The 15,630-nt window shown below is 40.8% G+C and overlaps 2 protein-coding genes across 2 annotated transcripts in view; one reads left to right on the top strand and one right to left on the bottom strand.

Moving 5' to 3' along the window:
• The window catches only part of CHP1 (calcineurin like EF-hand protein 1), a 45,978-nt gene extending 36,369 nt beyond the window's left edge, over positions 1–9,609 (bottom strand). Inside the window, exons 1-2 of the mRNA XM_025918815.2 lie at positions 9,295–9,609; positions 453–525 (exon numbers count right to left, since the gene is read on the bottom strand). Coding sequence (XP_025774600.1) covers positions 453–525; positions 9,295–9,361 — 140 coding nt within the window. The 5' untranslated portion in view covers positions 9,362–9,609. The remainder of the gene's footprint in view (positions 1–452; positions 526–9,294) is intronic.
• A 289-nt stretch (positions 9,610–9,898) lies between these two features.
• Positions 9,899–15,630, top strand: part of EXD1 (exonuclease 3'-5' domain containing 1) — a 37,032-nt gene continuing 31,300 nt past the window's right edge. The window contains exon 1 of the mRNA XM_086710403.1: positions 9,899–11,416. Within this exon, the coding sequence (XP_086566529.1) occupies positions 11,284–11,416 (133 nt within the window). The 5' untranslated portion in view covers positions 9,899–11,283. The remainder of the gene's footprint in view (positions 11,417–15,630) is intronic.

The raw sequence follows: 15,630 nt of genomic DNA, 5'->3' as shown, positions 1-15,630 counted from the left end.
CAATGTGGGGCTCGAACTCATGAACTGTGAGATCATGACCTGAGCTGAAGTCAGACCAACTGAGCCACCCAGGAGCCCGGAGAACCACTGCTCTAGACTGAAACATTGAACATCTTATCTAACATTAATATAAATAAACTGATGTATCCTAGGGTTATAGGGTTGGATTGGGAAATGAGAAGAGAGGACAAAACAATCTAGACCACCTAGGTGGTTCCTAGGAGCAGCATGAAGCCTGGCTGCCCAAACCAACAGAAGTTAAGAATAAAGCAACAAGCACCTAGTGATAAATGTAAAGCCACTGTTCTGCTTATTTAACTCCCTTGTGAATCGATGGTGCCCAAAGACAGTGAAGAACTTGTCCCTCCTATCTGCACTCTGGATGCCTATTACCTCTGCCCTGTTCAGACATTGCCCAAAAATAAAGAGGAAATACAGACAGAACTGCCTACCTGAGAGTCCCATTCTCTCCTTTGTCCAAGCTGGTGAATCGGCTGTAGAGGCGGGTGATCTGACTGTGGGAAACTAAAGAAGACAAAATTAGTCTTAGTTGGAGAAGTCACCCTCCACTCAAACTCAACTCGAGTGTGGACCTTCAGAGACCAACTGCCTTTCTGGTTCTAGTGCACCATATACTTCAAAGAGAGTAAATGGGGATGTGTCTCAACTGTAACTCATTTCTAGTGTCAAAACAGGAATTTTAAAAGCTAACAAAAGAATGGAGTTAGAAAGTACATAAATCAAGAGCAAAATAGACTCTCAGGAATGAAGCCTAGTCCTCATTAGTACTATATATTAAATGTCAGGTGGTTAGGATTTAACAAAACAAAGCCAAATTTAGTTTAAAAGGAAACTGTGGGGTGCCTGGGTGGCTCAGTTGATTTCTGCTCAAGTCATGATCTCATGGTTGTGGGATCAAGCCTTGTATTGGGCTCTGAGCTGACAGTCCCGAGCCTACTTGGGATTCTCTCTAAGATAAAACAAAAAGAACAACAACAAAAAAGAAATTGTGAAACTTTCACCTTTTCACCTGACTCAGAGACTATGAAAACACATGGTTTGATTAAAAACACATACCTATTAATCAGTATGATGTTTCGGGCTGGCAATGCCAGGTCGGTAATTTGTACTGAATTAAAGACTGGGACAGATTCTGTTTTTATTTTTTTTGTTTTAGTTTATTAATGATTTTATTTTTAAATAATCTTTATACCCAGTGTGGGGCTTGAACTCACAACCCCATGATCAAGAGGTGCATGCTCCACAGACTGAGCCAGCTGAGCATCCTGGGGCAGATTCTATTTTTAAAATCTGGTTTGCTCCTGCACAAAGCATTAGCAGCTTTCTTTTCCCTCAGGACTGACATTTAGGTAAAAGACCACAGGGTCAGGTCAGCCTCTTTTCTGTGATTGCAAGAGCTCCACTGAGTTTCCAGTAAAGGAATGGGCTCTGAGAAAGCAAATTAGGCAATCTGTAAAAAGTTCAGCTTATCATCATACGACATCTACAAGGAAGCTATTGTGCTCGTCATTTTTTACCTCAAGCACGAGCTGGCAATTAAAATGAGGTAATAACTGCAGGTACACAGTAAGAATTTGAAAATGCCAATAGGAATTTCTGGGAAATAGTTTTGTTTCCTGGTTGATTGGAGGTAGCAGGGGAAAAATAGGTAAGAGTTATCAAAGGAGAAAAGAAAAGAGCCAAAAAGGGTGTGGCAAGTGTGGACTTTGTCCTAGGTTGTGCTTTCAGGGGTTTAAAGGGGTGACTGGAGGAGTTCTGATAGTAGTCCTCCTCCCCCCAGCTCAACAAAATCTGCTTGCAGTTTTAGGAACAATGGGACAAAGCAAACCGGGGCACAGCGGGAGAAGCAGGAAATGAGTGGCCTAGAGCTAGGATGAGAGGACACACTAGGGGCAGCTTGAATTCTTCAGCATCAGGTTTCACCCAAACTGGGCTCTCGGGTAATAGCTCTCTAGAGAGCAGAAAAAGAGAATCAACCCCAGCCAGCGCAGGGCCAGCAGAGGTCCAAGCACTGAGGAAGCGGCTGTGGACCTCCTGCCAGCCGGTGCTTTCTGGTGGGGGCCAGGCTGACACCCTGACTCCATTCGTGGCACCACTGTCCACCAGTGAGGGGCGAGCAAAAGGGGCTGTCAGGATAACTAACCTCATCCCGGAGAGGAAAGTGTTTGGCAAAGTGTCTGGCACAAGGTAAGCACTCCAGGTTAAGCACTATCATCATCATCCTCACGTCGTGAACCTGAAAGTACAGTATTGCTGCTGCACTAATTCATCTCTACCTCTCTCCTGACTCTGGCAGCCATAGCCATTTTCTTCAGGAACCTGACCTGTTTACCCGGGCTCTGGCCGCGGGCCTCAGAGGTTGCTCTGGAACTGAAGTTCCCTTTAAGTTTAACAAAAACAAGTCAGTTGAAGAATGACTAACTTTCCTCAAAGATTTTTTAAAGAACAAAACTTGTTCACAATCCCAACACCACTGTTTTCATTTCTTTATATACCATCTAATATCAGCCACTTGTACACTTTACTAGTTGTAATAACTTTTCATTTATTAACTCAATTTTTCCATATTGCTTTAGAGTCCTTTTTAAGAACTGCAGAATATCTAGTCCACTGGATCAGTTTTTAGTACTTAGAGTACTATATATTTCAGACTACTTTCCTTAAACAAGGAAAATATTCAATTGTATTTCTTTTTGTACTAGTTTTTTTTTTTTAAGATTTTATTTTTGAGTAATCTCTACACCCAACGTGTGTCTCAAACTCACAATCCCAAGATCAAGAGTCATATGCTATTCAGACTGAGCCAGCCAAGTACCCCTTTTTTTAATTTGAGAAAATAATCCGCACACATTAGCATAAAAATGGAAATAGTATAAAAGTGTACACAATGAAAAGTCTCCGTTCTCACAACCAAGTTCCCCAGTCTTCCTTGTCAGAAGCAAACACTATTACCAATTTTTTGTAAATCCTTTTTGAAATTCCATGTATGTATATGTAAGTATGTATAGCTATTAACACAATTTTAAAACTGGCAGTAATGCTGTCATCTAGTCTAACTCCTTCACCTAACAAATGAGCTATCAGACATCTTTCCAACATAGATCATCTCAAAGAACTGAGCATTGAAACCTTTTAAAGTAGGATTTTGAGGGGCACATGGGTTGCGACGTCGGTTTAAGCATCTGACTTCGGCCCAGGTCATGATCTCATAGTTCATGGGTTTGAGCCCCGAGTAGAGCTCTGTGCTGACAGCTCAGAGCCTGAAGTCTGCTTCAGATTCTGTGTCTTTCTCTCTCTCCCCCTCTTTTGCTCACATTCTGTTTCTCTTTCTCTCAAATATAAACAAACACTAAAAAAAAAAGAAAAGTGTAATATTGAAAATTCCCTTAGTAAATTTTGGTATGGTATTACATCCCATATTTCAGAAAAAAAGATCAGCTTATGGCTGGTTTCCTTAAAAATATGGAACATTTCATGAATTTTCGTCTACCATAAAACTGTTACCTTCCAGGAGAAATGTATCTGTATAGAAATCAGTGGAGAAATGAACAGCCAAATATCAACTTCTAACATAACTCAGTATGGTCAGATCACAATCTGTCTCCTAAACTTCAGAAGTAATGTTTATTAACAAGAAGAAGAAGGAGAAGAACAAGGAAGAGGAGGAGGAGGAGGTGAAGAGAGAGGAGGTGGGGCGGGGGGGAGATAGCAAGCTTTAATTTAGGTGCTAAATACACCATGACACAGAATATAAAGCAATCTCCAAGGTGGAGAGCTCAGAGCAACTTCAAGAAGCAGAAAGGAATTGGAACTGCCACAAACGAAGGCATGACAAGTTTCCAGGAAACTATTTTCAACAGAAGGCACTAGGCTAATAGGACAGGTGCCCCAAATCTGCACCAATTCTTGGTAACCCAAAGGAAGTCTCTGGAGTTGATCTCTCAGAAAAGGCTGTGTACATGGTCATGTCTTGAATGAAGCTGTATTTTTCTCTACTAATGGGCATTAATCATTTTATGTTGTTGAAAAATTACTTGAAAGACCCTGCCAATCTTCCTGACTACAAACCTGTCTATCATCGCTGCCTCATGCTTAAAGGAGGAAGGCATTTCAGAGACAAGGCCAAGCACTAGGCAGGAGACAGAGGGAAGAATAAAATGAAAAGGGAATAAGGAAAGTATTTTTCCCTTGCCTTTATCCTAAATTGTAATGCAGAAGAACAGACTGATAACCTAGGTAAAGCATTCTAGTGCAACTAAAGGTAACTCCAGATGAAAGATTGAGAAGTTTAAGTCTGAACTCCAACCATTCCTTCTGAACACTCCACACTCCACCACTTTCCATTTCCCCTGACCAGAGGACTTCAAGAGGTGGCCTACTCTCTAAAGGAACCTGAAGATTACAAGAGACTTAAAAGGCATTAAAAAAACAAAACAAAAACCTCTACCTTATAATTGGGGAAATTTGAATATGGAGTAAATGGTAGATAATATGATAAAATTGTAGTCAATTTTTCTTAGGTATGATATAGTACTGAGGTTACATAGGAAAAAAAATCCCTAACCTCAGGAGATGCATGCAGAAATATTTAGCAGTGAGGAGTAATATCTGCCTTTCAAATCGTTCACCAAAAAAACCCCAAACAAACAAAAAAAGAAAACCCACAAAAAAACCCCCATAAATACATATATATGTATATACATATACATTTATTTATACTTATTTATTTATTTATTTATTTAATGTTACTGTTGAATTGAGGTGGAAGGTATATGGATGTTCATTACACTACTGTTTAAGTTGGTTGGGGCAAATACAGAGCTTTACAAATTACTGAACCTCAAACCAGCTAAAAGTGTTAGTTATATGTGCATTTCAATTTCAATAGGAACCAGAAGATAGCACCTTCAGGCGACAAGGCTTGGCAGGTGAGGGCCATGAAGAGGTCTTGCATCCTTAGATGGCAACGGCATGAAGTTGAATTTTCACTTAGATTCTAGCCCAGGAAATTATTCTCAAGCAATTGCCTTTGTTATGCTGTGCTCTTTGTCCATACAGAAAAACCTACCAGTACACCTTTTCAAACAAAGAAAACCTCACCAGCCTCCACACCTTCTCCATACCACATGACACATACTGGAACTAGAGACTAAAATGACTGTGGGGTGCCTGGGTGGCTCAATCAGTTAAGTGTCCAACTCTTGATTTCAGTTGAGGTTGAGCCCCACATCTGGCTCCACACTGAGCATGGAATCTGCTTAAGATCCTCTTTCTCTACCTCTGACCCTCTCCCTTGCTTGAGCGCATGCACTTGCTCTCTCTCTCTCTCTCCCTAAAATTAATTAATGTGCATTCATTACTACTCCATTGGTATGAATTGTTTCTCACAGATAAGTGGCTATTTTTAAAAGATGGTTTTAAGCAATCCACAGCCAGTTTATTGCTACAGTTAAAAGAACTAAGTGTGCAGATTACAGAAACTCCCAAAACCCTTGTGACTTCCCCCATGACAAGTTTTATTCAACTGAGTTTTAATTTATGAAAATGTGGAACTGTGAAAGAAGGTAACAGAACAAAAAAATATATAGCAAATGTTTTATGACAACACAAAATGCTTTATTCTTCTTTAATTTTTATTTATTTTATAAAGCTTTATTTATTTAAGTGATCTCTATACCCAACGTGGGGCTCAAACTCACAACCCCAAGATCAATAGCCAGATGGTCTACAGACTGAGCCAGCCAGGTACCCCCCAACACAAAATGGTTTAAAGTTTTTTTTTTTTAAGTCAGTACTTTGTTGTTGATTTATTTTGAGAGACAGAGTGAATGGGGAAGGCACAGAGAAAGAGGGAGAGAGAGAGAATCCCAGGTAGGCTCTGAGCTGTCAGGTTCTGAGCTGTCAGCCAGATGTGGAGCTTGAATTCGAGAACCATGAGATCATGACCTGAGCCGAAACCAAGAGCTGGTCGCTGAACCTACTGAGCCCCCCCCAGGTGCCCCTAAAGATGTTATTGTCGTTTTTTTAATATTTATTTTTGAGAGAGAGAGAGAGAGAGAGAGTATGAGTGTGGGAGGGGCAGGGAGGGGCAGAGAGGGGAGGGCAGAGGATCCCAAGTGGGCTCCACACTGACAGTAGACAGCTCTAGGCAGGGCTCGAACTCACAAAACTCAAGATCATGACCTCAGCCGAAGTCACATGCTCAACAGACGGAGCCACCTATGGGCCCCATAAATGTTTTACACGGTGTTTTTTAAACTGTTAGAAACGTCAAGATTTCTATTCCTTTAAAAGTTTTATTTCTATAGAGTTGAGAAAATAACATCTGTACTCGATTCCTAGACCAATGTCCCCTGAAAATAGGAAATGTATACAATGCTATCACCTCCCCACTTACATAGCTCTACACATAGTTTTATACTAGCACATGCAAATATTTTCCCAATAAGATGATTCTTATCTACAGTTCAAAATAACAGCTGACACTCACCTGGTAATTCAATTATCAGGCACTATTCTAAGTAGTTTACATAATTTATTTCATTTAGTCCTCAGAGGAATCCTATAAAGTAGGTACTATTATTCTCATTTGAAGATGACAAAACTGAAGCTAACAGGTAATTCTTACCTAGAATTAGTTTGCCAGACATTTAAGAGATTAAATTTCAAATACCGGCTAAACCAGTTACACTTGAATTCTAATCAATTTAGACTTCTGGAAAATATGTTTAAATATAATCATTAATTCCAATGCAAACCTTTCATATTGAATATAAAGTCAGTTTTCCTCAGTTATGCTACATTTTCTTACTGGCAAAGGAAGTAGTGAAATGCCTTACTACTTGTCCTTAACTTGAAAGTGTTTCTGATTGATAGTTCCTCAAACTCTTAATGGAACAAGAAGCAGACAAAAATTGGACAAATTCCACTTCTCCACTTCACCCTCAGGTATCTGTTTTTAGTCATCTAAACCTTCTGCATCATGCTAAAATTACTGCTTTAAAAATCAACTCTGCTGTTAGATACTAACCAGATAAGCTGACGGCTCTCCCAGGGCAGAGGAATGACTCTGTAGCAGGCTGAGGGACAATGTTCTTGGAAGCCACCCAAAATGCCCTAGGTTAATTTACCTAAATCTAATCCGTTCATGCATTCATCAGGGCCCAATTCCTGTCCTCCCCAAGACCAGCCCACAGACTCGTCTTCTCTTGACTGCTGGAGGTGGGTGGCACATAATTTCAGCTACATTATGTCATAATGCTAATCATAACTCTTAAAGGCATCTTTTGTCGGTATGTGCTTTGAGTATCTGGCATAGTACAAATACAGATAATGCAAAAAGTCAGTAACCTGTTGTTTCATTAGGCTTTCTGATTCAAGGTACATTTGTACTGGTTGTGGTTGAGAATCTCAGTCAGGCTTGATTCACTTTTTGGCAACTAGGAAAACAGCTCTTACAGGAATATGTAGTTCTGTTTCTCCACAAGCCACACAGTAAAATAATTGAACAGTTCTATAGCAGTTCAGGACCTTTCCATTTGGTCAAATGTAAATAAACCCAAATGGGATTAGTGCTCCCTTCATCTTGAGGCAAAAATAGCTTTTTCTCATCCACACTATGGCTTACATTTCCTCATTATGTGACTTTCTATTTTAAGTATGAATGCTTTAATTCTGGTGTCACCTTAGACCTAAAGTAGTTCCAGTATTTCTAAGTGTGGCCAGAGCTCAAGGCCACAAAATTTAATAAAATGTTTGCTGACTCCAAATTGCCTGTATTTCTACTCTTGGGAGTCTGATGGAGTCATAAAATAACCATAAGGTCAAGTGGCCAAACAAGTATTACACATTATAACCAGCTAACTACTTTCTGTCATTCACCCAAAATCAGTAGGTAGTGTGCTCATCATCCTTAGAGGTCTTTATGGAGAGACTATTGGCCATATGATAGAGGATGCTGAAAGCAGTAAACCAATCTGACAACAGCTAGATAACATCCCTTCCAACTTGAAGATTCTCGACAGTTAAATTTGTCAGAAAACACAGGAGAGCATTCAATTTCTCTCAGGCTACCATTGCTTGAGTAACTCTGTAGTTCCCCCAAGAATCCTTCAACATTACCTGTTTATGGGCCACTGAGTTACTTACTGGTCACCTCATTATCAAAGACAGGTTATGAAGAGACCGAGCTCAAACACATAACTCGTGTAAAATACAAGAGTCATAAAGGATTATGGAGAAAATATTCTATGCATTATCAAGAGCTATACAAAAATGTGTGGGGCACCTGGGTGGCTCAGTCAGTTAAGTGTCCAACTCTTAATTTTGGCTCAGGTCATGATGTCATGGTTCATGGCTTCAAGCCCCAGGTCAGGCTCTACACTGGCAATGAGGAGCCTGCTTGGGATTCTCTCTTTTTTTCTCTCTCTCTAAATAAATAAATAAACATTAAAAAAAAAAAAATGTGATGGTGTTACGCAGAGCTTCTGAATCCCCAAAGCCCTGTTGACCCTATGTTCTGGTTAATGAGGAAGAGACTGGACTATAAAAAATCAGTTCCTAGTACAAATTTACACTGAGATTTTGGAGCACATCCAATTTCCATAGCAAATGCATAAAGTACACCAGCGTAGTAGAAATCAATATATCTGAAATTAGAACAACAAACGTCTTCAGTGTAAGCAAAAACTGATGGTCACAGTATCCGTGCTTTTTTCCCCACAGGTCCAGAATGAAAGAAGTCTCACACTCTCAGATCCCTGATTCTTTAAAGGTCTCCTGTCACTAGGTCACGTCTTCCAAAGCCTTGCTATATGATCTTGCTTTCTAAACTTATTTTTACAGTTGTGGAAAGAATTTATTTGTGATTTCTCATAGTCGACAGTGGTTTTAAGTGCTTGCCCAGAACCGTCACAGGAACGGAGTATGTTTTCTACAAGATCCATCCAGGGCTCCTGAATTCGAGGTTGGTGCAATGTAGGATAAAGCAAAGGAGTTGGGGGCGGGGGGCGCTTTCATGAGCAGGAAGAAGAGAAAAGAGCGGTGCCTGTGCTCTGAGGATGATGGGGACTCCCGTCTTGAGGGAAAAGGACAGCCCCACAGGAGCCTGAGCCCACGGCTCTATCCCTCGGCCACAGAGCTCCAGAGCTGGAGGCTGCCCAGGACCCCGGCAATCTCTGGGCACCCCAGCTCCAGACCTCAACGACAGCCGTCCTCGGTTCTGAGACCAGCCAGAGGCGCCCGGCCACGTTCCCACCCCCTACCCGAACTCACAGCCAGTCTCCTTCTTGATCTCCTCGAGCTCTTCGTCCCGCAATAACGTGGAAGCCCGAGACCCCATCACCGAGCCGGAAGCTGCTCCGGGAGCAGGGGCGCCTGAAGCGACAGCGGCGACGGGAAAGAGGGAGGGAAGGGAGAGAGGCCCAAGGGTCAAGAGACAAGAGGGCAGTGTTCTTACTGCGGACCAGGGAGGGAACCCAGAGGTGGCGAGCGGAGGAGGGCGGTCCGAGGACCAACCAATTAGGAGCGAGCCTGCACCCTGCGCAGAAGTCGACGTTGACGCTTTTAGCTCCAGCCCCGGAATGAATCAGCCCAGCGCAGGGCCGGGTATTCCTAAGCGCAGACCACGCCCCCGGAAGCATGATGCTACCGGCCTTAAAAAGGCAATGCCACTCTGGCTCTAGCGACCGCAATTAAAAGGGCAACGTCATCGACCCACAGTTTTACAACAAGCTAACCTGAAGCAGGCAGCGTAGGCAACCCGTTTCTCGCAGAACTCAAAAAGTGGAAATCCCACCCATAGGTGGCAGGGACTGCAGAGAGAAACAAAAATATAGACAAAACGTCTCCTGGGGCAACGCTAGGGTGTGTCTCTTGAGAACTGCATGCTGGGAGTTGCACCTCCTTTTTTCTGGAGGCCCTCTCACCTCCTGGCCGCTGGGGACGTTCGGGAGTCAGCTTCAGGGTTGCGTGCCGGTTGGCTCCTTGGGAAACAGCAGGCACCCCTGGTTGCGTCCCGCTGGCGTCTGGTCCTCGGTGTGGGTGTTCGGCGCCGCGTTTTTCGGTTTGTTTTCGGCACTGTCTTTTGGTAACCGCCAACGCCAGCGTAAAACTCTCCAAGAGTTCTTACGTAAAAGCAGCCCATTCTTTTTTAGCTCAAGACTGAATGAAGCTCGAGGGAGTCACCATTTGCGTGAAATTGGGACAGGATTTCCCAAACTTCCCTTCGGGGGAGAAAATCTATCGGCGGGCGAGATTAAATTCTCAGCGTATGGTCCGCCATTTACTTGAAGTTCTTTATTTTGCCTTAACAATGAGGAATTTTGCATTTTATTTTTATGACATTATTTTCTGGAAAATGTTTAAGCCATCCGTTAAATTAGTACACCCTCTCCGGTGAACCAGTTCTTTTCCTGTGGCTTCAATGCCTTTTCACCCCCTCCCCACCCTTTGAGTGTTGCTTTGTACAGAACCCCTTTGAGATGCGGAAGAACTAAATTCTGACCACTGTCACTTAGTATCTACACTACTTTTAAGCTTTACCTAAGGTTTTGACGACTTAGCATGAGGCCAAGGTTCTAGTCTCAGTGGGTAGTTTCCATGGTTGACTTGCTCTTGTCTGATCTAGTGTTGTCTCTCTTCAACTGCTCTGACATGGCAGCTGGATTGGTCATGCATAAAATTGTAATAGTTCTAACGGTTTAGTTAGTAAAACTGCCAAATTCTGGAAATGTTACTAATGTAGAAGAGACCAGGAGAAATTAGATCCCAGAGATTTCTGGGTGAGCAGTTATGGCAGCATGTATTGGCAAGTATTTTGCCAATATCAGTTTTTTGGTTTTTTTCCATTTGCTCTTTAAGAGTTTTTGGTTTGTTGGTTGGTTGGTGTTAAAAAGATAAATGTATATGCCATTTAAAAGCCTCTAAATGTTCTGCTTGTTCCATTTAGCTAAGCAATGAAAGGTAGTATTACCTCATATAGACCAAGAACCCAAACCTTGCCTGAAGTTTTATGGTTTTCAATTTCCCATGTATAAATTAGAGTTGGTGCTTGCAATGGTCCTTTCCCCATTATTCTAAAAAGATGAGTGAGCAAAACTGAATTACTCTCGTGTTTTTATTTTTCTTGTTCCTTCCAGGTATGAGAAAAGGGAAAATAACCTCATTCCCCCCAAAATATTTTTAAAATCATAGATCTCTTTTATTTTCAAGTGGTTGGACACTTAAGAAGATTGTTTGAAGACTGCCTTTCCATCAAATAGCATGGATCCCAGCAGCGACTACCATTTCCTCAATCAGATTTTGTGGAGAAGGGTGAAACTCACATTGGTTTGTGGCATCTTTGAGGGAGTACTCCAGCATGTGGACCCTAACAAGATTGTTGTCCTGAAGAAAGGTCTCATTTTATTTCTCATCATCTTCTGCTTTTTAAGAGATTAATAGCTAAGTTTGGGTGATGGCTCTGGGCTTCATTAGCAACTGCGAGGGAGTCATTCCTATTCTAGGAAAGAGGTAGGAGGAAGATTAGAATGCTATTTTCCCCGACAGAAAACATGGCTATATATGCTGGCTTGTCCCCACTTCTATACTTTTGTTTACATGATAGTGAAAATTTTCAATGTGTAGATTCTTTTTTCATTGGGTACTTTTTAATTTCTTTCCATATGTGTCTTGAAATTAAAAATCATCACTCGATTCGATAGAATTCCTTTTGGCTTCAACAGACAAATTCACAAAGACAAAGGTAGATTTACTTTTGGCTTCAACAGACAAATTCACAAATTAATTTTTCTCATGCAAAAACAAGTGTAGAGATAGGCTGCTGAGGAATAGTGCAGTGACTCAAAGATGCCAGGAGGGACCAGGTGCCTTGTGCTTTTGCCACCTCGGTGATCATCTGTCATCATCATGGTTACAAGGTAGCCTCTATATCTCCCAGCTTCAATTCTGTTCATTTTAAGGGTTGCAACTCAGGAACAGCCAAATAGAAGAGATGCATTGGCAAAATTATGTGGGAAGGGACTCAGAATTTCCATGCCCTCTATGGGTATACCACCCTCTTAGTTCCTACATGTGTTCACCTTGAAAGTCCAATATATAGTTTTTATTCAGCTAGAATATTGACTTGCTAGGATAGTTGTTTCCCTGAAAGAAGTTTCAAGTTCACAATTGAAGCTTGTATACGTGACATTTGAGAGATTAGTGTTATTCTTAAGCCATGTTGTAAGTTAAAATAGACCTTTGTGGACTAGGGTGGGACTATACCAGACTTTTGCAGTATAGTAACTCATTCAATAATCATTTGTGTTTTTTTTGTTAATTTTGCTTTTTAAATTTATTTTAAGTAGGCTGCATACCTAACATGGGGCTTCTACTCATGACCACGAGAGCGAGAGTTGCGTGCTCTTCCAGCTAACCTAGCCAGGCATCCCTCAGTAATATTTTATTGATAGTTTATTTTATTGATTTATTTTGATATTGATAATATTTTATTGATTTATTGCAGGTACTATGACAGATACCAGGGATATAGATAAGGGTTACATGGTCACTGTCCTCAAAAAACTGAGTCTAGTAAGGAGACAGATAAGCAAGCAGAAAGCTATAATGCAGTATGATATCCTCTTCTGATAGAGGGAAACACAAGATGCCATGGAAACACAAACGGTTCAGTTAATTTTTTTTAAGTTTATTTATTTATTTTGAGAAAGCAAGAGCTTGTGTGTGTGGAAGGGGCAGAGAGAGAGGGAGAGAGAGAACCTAAGCAGGTTTGCACTGTTAGCACAGACCCCAGTGCAGGGCTTCTACCCACAAACCATGAGATCATGACCTGAGCTAAAATCAAGAGTCAGATGCCCAACTGAATGAGCCACCCAGGTGCCCCAAAGTTTCAGTTAATTTAGATCTGGGAGTGGTAGAGTTAGGATAGTAGGGAAGGTGTCCCAAAGGTGAGTGGGATTTAGCTAGGTGGGAAAAGAGTGGAAGGTGTTTCAAGCCAGTCGTTGTCAAACTTTAGCTGTGGATCAGAAACACCTGGAAGACTTGTTAAAACACAGATTCCTGGGCCCCCCTCCCAGAGATTCTCATTCTTAAGGTCTGAGGTGGGGGCCAACAATTTGTATTTCTAACAAGTTTCTCGGTGATGCTGATGCTTAGTTGGGGAACCACACTTTGAGAGAACCATAGTTTTATGCAGAAAGTAGCAGCATGTACAAAAAATGTAAAGACATGAAAACTTGGTGCATTCAGGAAACCTAAGTAAATTTCAGTATGAGGATGTAGTGAGACTTAAGAGTGGAGAAGTAGACATGGGACTAATCAGAAGGCCTTAGCATATCATAGCATTTGGACACTTCTGAAAGCAATGAGGAACAATTTGAAAGACTTTTTTCTTTTTTAACTTTCAGTAGGCTTTAGGCCCAATATGAGGCCTAACTCCCAGCCCCGAGATCAAGAATGGCATGCTTTACCGACTGAGCCAGCGAGGTGCACCATAATTTGAAAGATTTTTTTAAGTAAGAGGCATCTAAGTTTTCAAGCTTGTTGCCTGAAATGTTTAATCCTGTGTTAGTTGGGAACAATGCTCAGCTACTAGAAACAAACTCAATCCAGTGGCTCAAACTAGGAGTTTATTCTCTTATATAAAAGAAGACAGGCATCCCAGTGCTACTGTGACTCTCCCCAGAGTTGAGGGAGATCCAGATTTTTCATCTTTCTGCTCTGCCATCTTTAGCCCATGCCTTCAAACCTCAAGATCATGTGATGGCTGGTAGAAGTTACAGGAGGAAGAGGACAGAGAGGTAGGGCAGTGTTCCTCCCAGCTGAGTCAATCCCCTTAAAGAGATGCCCTGGAGGTCCAAGAAACCACTCCTGTTTGTGGAGAGACTAAGCAGTTTGCTAGCCTGAATAAATGGCGTTGAATGGACAACAATCAGGATATGCCACATAATTGTTCAACAAAGTGTTCAGTCTAGATAAAATATAGACTTTAATTATATAGTCTTTAATTATACTGATTTTATATAGTTGACATAGTAAGTTAGGTATGTTATATGCTTTTTTTAGTTAACACAATAACAAGCTTTTGCTGGTATTATTTGAAACTCCAATTTAATGGCCAAACATTTTCTTTTCTTTTATTTTTTAAAGTTTTTTTTTCATTTTTTTTATTCCTCGAATTCCGTTTAGTTAAAATACAGTATTATATTAGTTTCAAGTGTACAATAGAGTGATTCAACAATTCTATATACACAACCCAGTGTCCATCATGACAAGTGCACTACTTAATCCCCAACAACTAAATAACCCACCCCTCCATCCCTTCCCCTCTAGTAACTATTAGTTTGTTCTCTGTAATTTAGAGTCTATTTGTTTTGCTTTGTTTTGTTTTAATTTTTATTTATTTATTTTTAATTTACATCGAAGTTAGTATATAGTGCAACAGTGATTTCAGAAATAGATTTCTTAATGCCCCTTACTCAGTTAGCCCATCCCCCCGCCACAAACCCTCTAGTAATCCTCTGTTTGTTCTTCATATTTAAGAATCTTTTATGTTTTTTCCCCCTCCCTGTTTTTATATTATTTTTGCTTCCCTTCCCTTGTATTCATCTGTTCTGTGTCTTAAAGTCCTCATATGAGTAAAGTCATATGATACTTGTCTTTCTCTAATTTTGCTTAGCATAATACCTTCATTTTTTTAAATTGCTGTGTAAAATACACACACACACACACACACACACACACACACACACACACACACCACACCACATCTTCTTTATCCATTCATCCATTGATGAACATTTGGGCTCTTTCCATACTTTGGCTATTGTTGATAGCACTGCTATAAACATTGGAGTGCATGTGTCCCTTTGAAACAGCATACCTGTATCCGTTTTATAAATACCCAGTACTGCAATTGCCGGGTTGTAGGGTAGTTGTATTTTTAATTTTTTGAGGAACCTCCATATTGTTTTCCAGAGTGGCTGCACCGGTTTGCATTCCCACCAACAGTGCAAAAGAGATTCTCTTTCTCTGCATCCTCGCTAACATGTGTTGTTGCCTGAGTTAATGTTAGCCATTCTGATAGGTGTGAGGTGGTATCTCCTTGTGGTTTTGATTTGTTTTTCCCTGATGATGAGTGATGTTGAGCATTTTTTCATGTGTCAGTTGGCCATCTGGGTATCTTCTGTGGAGAAGTGTCTATTCATGTCTTTTGCCCATTTCTTCACTGGATGATTTGTTTTTTGGGTGTTGAGTTTGATAAGTTCTTTATTGATTTTGGATACTAACCCTTTATGTGATATGTCATTTGCAAATATCTTTTCCCATTCATTCGGTTGCCTTCTAGTTTTGCTGATTGTTTCCTTTGCTGTACAGAAGCTTTTTATTTTGATGGGGTCCCAGTTATTCATTTTTGCTTTTGTTTCCCTTTCCTCTGGAGATGTGTTGAGTAAGAAGTTGCTGTGGCCAGGACCAAAGAGGTTTTTGCCTGCTTTCTCCTCAAGGATTTTGATGTATCTTACATTAAGGTCTTTCATCTTACATTTAGGTCTTTCATCCATTTTGAGTTTATTTTTGTGTATGGTGTATAAAGTGGTCAAGGTTCATTTT

This window comes from Puma concolor, chromosome B3, assembly GCF_028749965.1.
Source record: "Puma concolor isolate L17-30 chromosome B3, mPumCon1.1.hap2, whole genome shotgun sequence".
Lineage (NCBI taxonomy): Eukaryota > Metazoa > Chordata > Mammalia > Carnivora > Felidae > Puma > Puma concolor.
This window is presented reverse-complemented; position numbering and strand designations above follow the sequence as displayed.